The sequence below is a fragment of the Ciconia boyciana genome, chromosome 1 (genome assembly GCF_034638445.1).
Source record: "Ciconia boyciana chromosome 1, ASM3463844v1, whole genome shotgun sequence".
In the NCBI taxonomy this organism is placed as follows: domain Eukaryota; kingdom Metazoa; phylum Chordata; class Aves; order Ciconiiformes; family Ciconiidae; genus Ciconia; species Ciconia boyciana.
Window position 1 is genome coordinate 80,392,254 of NC_132934.1, and position 9,360 is coordinate 80,401,613.

The 9,360-nt window shown below is 44.9% G+C and overlaps 1 protein-coding gene across 1 annotated transcript; it reads right to left on the minus strand.

Moving 5' to 3' along the window:
- Window positions 1-1,183: 1,183 nt before the first annotated feature.
- PKDREJ (polycystin family receptor for egg jelly) lies at window positions 1,184-9,237 on the minus strand. Its single transcript, XM_072850261.1, has one exon. It carries the CDS (start codon window positions 9,143-9,145, stop codon window positions 1,184-1,186), a length of 7,962 nt encoding a protein of 2,653 aa, XP_072706362.1. The 5' UTR covers window positions 9,146-9,237.
- Between the last annotated feature and the right edge of the window lie 123 nt (window positions 9,238-9,360).

Genomic DNA, 9,360 nt, shown 5'->3' on the forward strand with positions numbered 1-9,360 from the left:
GTGCGGGACGGGCCGATCCCGAACGTCCCTGGAGTTCAAGGGGGAAGGTGTTCCGGCTTTGGAAACGGCAGGTCGTGCCGGGCCGCGCCCAGTGCCGCGAGGAGCATGTGGCAGAGGGGTGGTGGGTGACGCCATCCCTCAGGCCTAACGCTCCCCATAAACTCATCCCATTGCGAAGAGCATGCGAGATTTAAAAAAAAAAATATTCTGTGGTCTGTTTGTATTCAAAGTGAGCTGCCTGGAGGATGCCCCCAGCTTTAGGAATAAGAAATAGAGGTTTTGACCAAGTTGACCAGTCTTCCCTCACAGGAGGTCACATAGTGACCTGTGTGCAGGTACAGTCTTACAATACAGAGGTCTACTACCCTCCCCCCGGGCTAAATAATGGGATTTTATAGTCCACGGTTAATGTCTTCCAAAGGGACACTGTAACAAAGCCTTCTGCATACAAATGCAGCATTGTGAAGGTTTATTTTTAATTGCTGGGTTGCACCCTCCTAACTTGTCCTGTCTTTTATTCCTCATGCTCTGAGTAGGAAGGATTTATCAGCGTTTTCAGAGCTCAAGCCATTTGTGCTCTTATATTAGCATGTGCTCAGCCAGAGGCGAGAGTCCTGCTCAGACTCCTGAGCGAAGTCCTTCTGCATCACCTCTGTGAAATGGGCATCAGTTCCTGTGTGTACTGGCTCTGGCTGGCATGGAGTTAGTAATGCCATGAGATATAAGGTCATGCTTAGCAAGAAAACTGGAGCAAGGGAAGTTTTTTTAAAGTAACTTTTACTCAAAGACTGGCTGGGCATCCATCTGCAGGTGGTAAGTGACTGCTTTTGCATCACTTGTGGTTTTGGGTTTTTTTCCCCTTCACTTCTTAAACTGTCCTTATCTTGACCCACAAGTTTTTTTCCCACTTTTGCCCTTCAATTCTCTCCCCATGCTGCTGGGAGGGGAGTGAGCAAGGAGCTGGGAGGGGGCTTACCTGCCAGCTGGGGTCAACCCACCACACCATGACAGCCAAGAACCACTGAAATTGATGCAAAATAGTCTGGAGAAAATCTGAGCACAATCACTCGTAAGGGGTTGAATGTTAAAAAATCCTTAAACTAAATAATTTATTTATGAACATTTATTTGAAATGCAAGTATTACAGAATAAACGTCATCTTGAATACAAAATCTTTCCTTGCTCATATGACAAGATAAACCTTTTTTTTTCCATTTATTTTTCTGTTCTTGAGCCCTAAATGGCGCTGATGTCTTCTCTCAAGCTGCCCATAGAGTACACTGTGAAAAAGATCAGGCTCACTGGTTTTGGATGTTTTACAGATCAGAAGATAAAATATCCTCCTGAGCCTTTGCAATACAAAAGTAACAGCTTGTGCTTCATCAGATGGTTCTTCATATACAGGTTGTTTCATATCACCATAGGCAGACATAATAACAGCTTGGAAGAGATTGATCAAGACACAGATCATCACCAACATGAAAGAGGCTAGGAAAAGACCACCCAGCAACCTGTTGGATGAAAATGCTGTATCTCTGAAAGCTGAGACACAGTAAGAGAATATTGTCTGAGCTGAGTGAATAATGTTATTGTAATTCCATTCATGCTGCCCAAACACAAGGTAGCCAAAAGCCATAAATACAAAGAAGTACACCACCACCACAAGGGCCATTGAGGAGATTCCAGGAAGGGCTGCCATGATCGATCTTTGTGCCAGGCGCACGTCATAAAAAAACTGAGAATATTTTAGAGTTTTCAAAACTACAAGAAATGCTAAAAAGCCCATAGTAGTCCTTAAAATCTGATCTAAATGAGAAACTGCATGAAAATGAATGAAATCATTTGGGTGAAGTAAGTAAAACTTCACTATATCTGCTCCCACCTTAAACTTTATGATCTTTAATAAAACAAAAAGAAGGAATGCTGATTTTAAGCCAAAGTTGATTATATTGGAAATGTTTTTAATATAATCTTTTTTTTCTTTGCCTATGATGTGAAGCTCATCTGCAATGTAAATGAACAGAAAGGCAAGAACAGTTACAAACACAAACATTTGAGCTTTAGTTTGCTGATGAAAAATGGGGAGTGCAAAAGAGTGTACTGACAAACTTGGTTTTATGATCCCAAAATGAGACATTTCAAATATGACTGAGATGGTGCAAAAGAGATCTGCATCTGAGTTAAATGTAGTTAGTTCAATGATCACAGCCCATGTCTTTTCATCAAGCCAGTTGCTCTGTTGTAGAGTATCCAGCCTTGTTGTTGAATTAAGTCTTCCTTCTTCAGGGAAAAAGTAAAGCGTGTATCCTGCTGGTCCATATGTGTGCAAATCTCCATATGAATAATACATCCACGGAGTTCTGTTTTGCTGGTAAGTGAACCCACTGTAACTGCTGGCATCCTTGGAAACAGACTGGTTGGCAACCTTTGTCCAAGTGCCAGCATAGTCACCTTTCTCTGGGATGTCACTGCCATATTTGTGAAGACAGTGACTTTTACTGATCACAAAGTTATTTACAAAGCTGTGAGGATGGAAACATTTCTTCTCAGTACCTTTAGCCCGCACTTGCCTCATCCTAGGCAAACCAATGATTTTGGACCAGCTGTCGGGAAGAAAGGTTGGCTGAATGTCATTGTGGATCAAAGGTAAGAACAAGTCTTTCACCCACACGTAGATATGTTCTAGCTTATCTACACTGGAGAGTTGTGGAGAGAATTGGTTATGGATAAATCGGTTGTAGTGGAAACTGTTGGTGTTCTCAGTGGAATAGGCAAAATTTAATAGCAGTGTTAAAAAGACAAGGTGACTGCTGAAACCTTTTGTGAAAATAAATGCCTTGACTTTAATTTTTGCCCTTTTCAGCATGCTTGCAATGTCATCAGCTTCTAAAGGCTTATACTGCTTGGTGCCTCTGACTTTAGCAAGTTTCAAGTGAATCTCTCTCCTCTCATCAGCACTCATCGTTTCTTTAGCCAACTTCATCTCAGAATACTTTTCCTGAGTTGACCATGTGATGTTTTCACAGTATTTTGGACGAATTGTACTCATAGCTGAGAAAAAACTGATTTTTAGAATTGAAAGGAGAAACACATTCTCAATAAAGGAGATTGCAGATGCTAAAAGCCACTCTAGTGAAGTCTGATAGCCATAAGATAAACCATATAACACAATGAAAAATGATGATAGCCCAGTGACAGCTATAACTAGTGCCCATGAGAGATAGACGCACCACCAATAAAAAACTATGTGTGGTCTCTTGCGAAAGGGCATGGAGGTAATGCGTAGTAGTTTCCTTTCTTTCTGAAAGTTGCTCCCTTCTTCTGTGTAATTGTTACTAAAATTGGAATTTGCTGGTTGCCTTCTCTGGCAGGCCTTAGCCATTGGAGGCGAATTTGCGGTTATCGTCTGCTCCTCTGTTCCAATTACATTTGCACCTCTTTCAGAAACTGTGCAATTACTCCAGTTTTGGGGAGCTCCCTTGCTTCTTGTCTTTCTGGAACATGGCAGGCTCTGTGAGTTGCTGGGACCAGGAATGTTCTCCAAAGGACTAATATTCCTCGATTGTGCTGAAGTTTCTGAAAGGTACAATTTTTGCAAATGTTCCTTCCGGTTCTTAAGATTTCCAGTCAGGAGGGGTGAACTCACTTTTGGGTCCATCTGAGCCACACCACGAGGAGAAGGTTCCTTCTGGGAATACTTAAATAAGGCAATTATAATCATTTCCACAGGTATGGTAAGCAAAGCACATTCAATTCCTACTGTTATTGATCTCAAATACCTCAAGTGTATTGGAGATTCTTCATTCTTGTCAGCATTAAAGAACATAATGTTAACAAGCAAGTTTAACAATAATATTGCTAAACACGAAGACAACCTTTGGAGCCTGCTGAAAGTGCCAGTGAGAACATGAGCAAAAATTGAGAGCCACAGATGGCCCTCTGTCAGGCTGTTGGCAAGATTAATCAAAAAATAGTCGATTCTGGGCAGAGGTGTCTTGGGGTTTATGACAGAAAATGTCCTTTCTAATAAGTGATCGCCCTTATCAAGAGAAAGCCATTTCCTGCACATAAAGAACCAGGTCTTCCTGGTGGACGTATTCTCAACTGTGGCTCTGCTTAAGAACCAGCTTGGAGATGGGCCCTTGTTATTGTGCCAGACCCTGAAGGAACAAATGTCCCCCAAATCTTTCTTAGTAGTTAACAGAAAGCAATCAGTGCTTCCTTGTTGGAAAGATGGAAAATGTGGGTGCCGTAAACAATGGACGTCACTTGTGCCATTCTGGCCAATGAGCTGAAGAAAGACATCTGCTTTGGTTCCAGCTCCCCAGCGACTGCCTGTGTATAAAGTGACCAAAAAGCTCACTTTATCAAAGGGGTCATTGTCTGGCAGAACTATAATCTTGCCTTTGCTGTCCCTGTCAGCCCTGTCTTTTCTCATGGCCCAGAGGGACAAAAGAAAGTAGACAGCAAAAATAAAGACCACTGTTAAGAGGGTCACTGGGTTTTTAGGTATGTCTGCTATCAGGGTTTTTCCCAGATCTACTGTGTTGGGGGTAACTATTACTTTGGCTGCCAGGAACCTGATGTCAAACGTGGATACATTTGACGCAGTGTGGACTGACAGACTTCTGTGACGCCGCTTCATATTGCAGACACAGTGTACCCTCTGCCAGTCAGTCAAGGAGCCAAGCCTGCAGGTGTCTTCTCTCCACAGACTTTGAACCCCATCCAGAAATAAGCACTGATCACTAAAAATGTGTATGCTCACCAGTCTCTGGGTTTGGTACCTTATAACATAGGGTGTCAGCAAGACAATGGAGATGTTATGAGTGTCTGCATCGCTTCCTTGAGCTGTGGCTGTCAGCATTGACTCTGGGAGACAGATAATATAGGGAGCCTTAATGTTACAGTCAGTGCTAGCTGTCTCATTTTTGCGTGCGACTGTTGACATGTTGTGAAAAGCAGCAAACGAGGCTATGGGATGAGCATGAGTGACGTTGGTGCCTGTAAATACTAGTACCTTGAAAGTAACTTTTAATTTTGTCAGGATCTGGATGTATATGCTCTTGGTATTTCTGTTGACTTCAAAACTAAATCCTCCAGTTGTGTAAGCTTGTGTTTTATCGGGTCCCATTGCTAACTGAAAAGTTGAAGATTCCTTATCTTTCCTAGCAATAGTAATTTCTGCTCCTTCAGGCATGATCCCTAGTAGATCCCCATTAGCCTTGGTCTCTGCCATTTTGAACCCCAAGACCATTGTTGCGATTTCTGATGTGTAACCTAACCAAGGGAAGGGGTTCTCATCAAACTCAAAAAGGGCAGTGGAAATCACAGCATCCTGAGGCAATCCTGAATAATTTCCCTTTTTCAGTGATGGATAAAAGCAATTCCTGCAGGTGTTTCTGGTAGAGAAAGCATTTGCAATGTTCCAAGTTTCATCTTTCTTCAGAGTGATATTCCAGTGTTTTGTTTCTATTAGAGTTTCTGTTTCTCCAGGGACTTTGCCCTGAAAAACTATCTCTGTTAAATTTTCCATGATGGAGAAGACTTGTTTAACTCCACTTACATTGACATTCCTGCGATGCAGAAGAGCAGCTCTCAGGATGTTGGACAAGCATCTTAGTATTCCACTGGTCTGAATTTCTGCTTCCTCAGACCAATGGCTCTCATTCCTCTGTATCTTCAGCACTCCCGTTACTTCTGTCAATTTCTTAATGGCAAGATCTTGTGATCTAATGTTCACTTCATCAGCTTCCTCTGTGACTTGAGAAAGAGAAGCAACTACTTGGTTGATTTCCATTGTGCTCTCAACTGAAATATTCAGGGCTGTTTTAATCAGGCTTTCCCGAAACTGAGCCTTAGGGAGCTGGAGAGTTGGTGAGGCTTTAATATAGTTTAAGACTGAGGCTGCCAGATAAGCCAAATAACCTGCACTAAAATAATCTCCAGTCTGGAGATAAGATGTCATCGGTGCGCTTAAACCGCTCACTGAGGCCAGCAGTTCATGAAACACAACAGCTAGTGGTCGACTGTTAACTGGGTTCCGTACGCGAACATATAAACTCAGTTGGGTAAATGCTCCAAGAGAATCGCGGACTTGAACATAAAGTGTCAAGGTGTACTTCTGAGAAGGCACTCCAACTGGGAGAAAAGATGGAGGAGTTTTAGGCTGATAACCAAAGTACAGAATTGTGCCAAATGTATTTTCCTCCACAGAAGTTATTTTGGTAGTTTTTGGTACATTGGAAGCTACTATCACTTTATATGTCAGAGGTAAATTGCTGTCAGAAAATCCACTGCATTGAACAACAAATTTTGTCAGGAAGGCTGTACCCCAATGTGGGTTGATGGTACACTTGCCAGCCGTAGGAGGAGAATTTACCTTAAATGCGTGTCTGTAGATTGAGGACCTACCATCCCAGGTAGTTACTTTTAACAGAAGTATGTAGGATCGATGTGCAGTCTTTGTAAAAGTCAGAGCATGTATAGACAGGTAAGCCCCAGACCTCCCCGTTGAGGTTCTGGAAGACCAGTCAAAGCTAATTTCTGTAGAGTTTTCTGAAAAAAGGGACCAGTAGTAGACTGGCTGGCTGTTTGTTCTACAATTCAGGCATTTTCCAGACAAGGCAAATCTCTCTGTTGGAATTAGAGTGCTACCACAGTTTTCAAGGCATGCCACGTTCAGAAGGAGTGGGAAGCCGGGCTGCACATCTACAGTTTGGTCGGCATAACTCCTCCTTCTATCCTTCTGAATCGCTAGACGAAAGTAGTACACGGCGTTTCCTGGGAGGGATTCTGGTAGCATTGCTTGAACTGGACCTGAGGATGTTAACCATTTCAAATCCCTCTGGGCCGGATGGCATCTATTTCCTGGGCTGACTTTCATGTTTTTATAGTCTGACACGTCTTTAGTGCAGTACCAAGTAAATGTGATTCCCTTTAGTCCTTCCTGTGAATCAGGATCGTAGGATGCAGAGCCATCAAGAGTCCAATTATCAGCAAAACCCACTGTGCGGAATGTGCCTCCTGCAATATTTGCCACTAGATCGGTGCTCTCAATCTGAACATAAACTTTATCTGAGCCCCTGAGGACTGTTGTGGTCCTAATTGGGGTTATCGCAACAGTGAAATAAAACAGATACAACCCATAATCTAAAGTAAAACTGGGAACAGTTAAGTGTATCATTTCTACACCATACATCAAAGAAGAGTTTATTGGTTTTCTCCAGTCTGGAATAGTTGTTGTGTCCCGAACAGGATAGATTCGCCACAAGGGCTTGATAGATATACCGACGTTGCAGTCTACTAGCAATCTGACAAAGAGGTAAAAAGATGTCCCCCTTTTCTGGCGCAGGACAGAGGTGTGAAGAACAGGTTTCTGAATCTGCACGGTGTGTATGTAACAGGCTTCTTTCTGGCAAGACACTGGTGCTTCTATGGTTTTTGCAGCATAGTTGTTGACTCTGACTCCTAAAAGAGCTGGTGTAAGTGCACTTCTGGTACAGTTCACTTTTGCCACAAACCCCGTGTATTTCTCTGGATCAAAGGGTAAAGCAGAGCGACGGACAAAACGTGTGGCATTTCTTACATGATCGTTGTATGTGTATGTGCTGTTCTGGAGAAGGTGGTCTTTTTGTGTTCCAAAAAGCTGCAGGTGGAAGGTCCACTCGCACTGTAGCATCGGATGTTGTGCAGGGATAAACCACACTAAATAAGTAAAGCTCTGCAGAAAAGAAGGACGGCCGCTGCTGAAAACATGGACTTCAAGGTCTCTTTCTGCCAGAGACCTAAACAAAGCCCTCTTCTGATTCATATAAAGATACATATTGAACTTGTACCACTGGAAGGCCACAAACTCTATGGAGAGTAAGTAGGAGAGCTCCTTGTGTTGGTAGAACACAGTGCGTGTGTTAGGGCCATCTGTGAAAGTAGGTCTGTTGTTTTCTTTGGTTGTGTAAAACGTTCTGTGATTGTACCTGAAAATGTAAGTGCTCCTGTTGGTCTTTCCCTGGTGCAGATTGACATGGGTGGGAGTTTCTCTGCCTGCAGTTAGGCTCAGGGTACCATTGAGTAGATGTAGTTCTCCTGTCAATTCCTCGAACCTCTTTCCACCAACATGAAAATAAATGCTGGCCACCACCACCTCACCTGGGCTCCGAGGTGTGGGAATGGCACAGAAATTGCTCTGCAGAGTAAAGGAACTGTAGGAACGGAGCCAACCTCCTATAGCCTGCGTGTCCACCAGTCTGTAGGCCAGTGTCCTTGGCGTAAGGGGCTGAAGCCTCCAGGAGAGGCTGAGGGGCTGTTGAGAAACACTAAGGAGCTTGGAGCTGACACTGAGGACATGCAGCAAGTCAGGCTCTACCTTGAGAGAGAGGCTGAGGCTTATCTGAGGCATCTGCTCGATGCTGACTGAAGCAACATGGAGCCCGTGGTGCCTGTAGCGCACAGTCAAGCGGTAGCTGTAGTAGGTGGCACAGGTCTGATGCAGCTCGGCTGTTGGGTAGACAGCAGGTGGTGGCGTGTCTTGGTGCTCACTGCTGGGAAGGAGGAGGGTAGAGGGGCTGCCTCCCTGGCTGCTGAAGCGGTACTGCCAGCTGGCACTCTTGAGGCGTGCACACCAGCCCAGCTCTACTGGCTGCCATGCGTGGATCAGGTGTGTCTGCGGCCAAAGCACGAACAGTCGCATATCCTGCCCAGACATCTCGATGCTCACGTTGTGGTGAAAGCACTCGGGTGCAGCGCATGAAGCAGATGAGCATTGCACTGTAAGGAGGCTGGAGGCCATGGGTGGAGGAATGCTTCCCGGTAGGAGGCCTGTCTGCAGCATGACTTGGCCTGACCAGCGTGATGTGTTCGTTACCCAGGCCGAGTTCAGGTACCAGAAGCACCGTGGTGGGGGTGGTGGCTGCCCCTCTTTCGTCTCTGCCTCTGGTCGTGCTCCTGGGGCAGGCTGGTAACGCAGGTCCATGGTGCTGTTCCACAGGCATGAGACCCAGCGCTCGTTGTCCCGCCGTTGAGAGACTTGTCCGTGAGGGCCCCGGCAGGTGACCAGCAGGGGTGATGGCTGGAGACGGGGAGAGGAGGCCCTCAAGCCTCGGGGACAGCAGCAGAGCAGCTGCAGGAGAAGATGGAGAGCTGTCATTGCGGTATGAGGTGAAGGAGAGGAGGGAGCACAGCCACTGGAGCGCAGCCTGACGGAGGTTGACAGTTGGGGAGTCCCAACTGTCGGAGAAGGTCTTCTAGGATACCAGAGCCTCCTCCCCTCCCTCCTCCTCCGCACAGCTGGTAAGAAAGGTATTTAACTTTAGAAACAGCACATCGTGTGTGGATATACCCGATGCCGCAAGAAACAAGTAT

What these genes read in the sequence shown, in the direction of transcription:
- PKDREJ (XM_072850261.1), bottom strand. Translation starts at nt 9,145, where the DNA reads ATGACAGCTCTCCATCTTCTCCTGCAGCTGCTCTGCTGCTGTCCCCGA.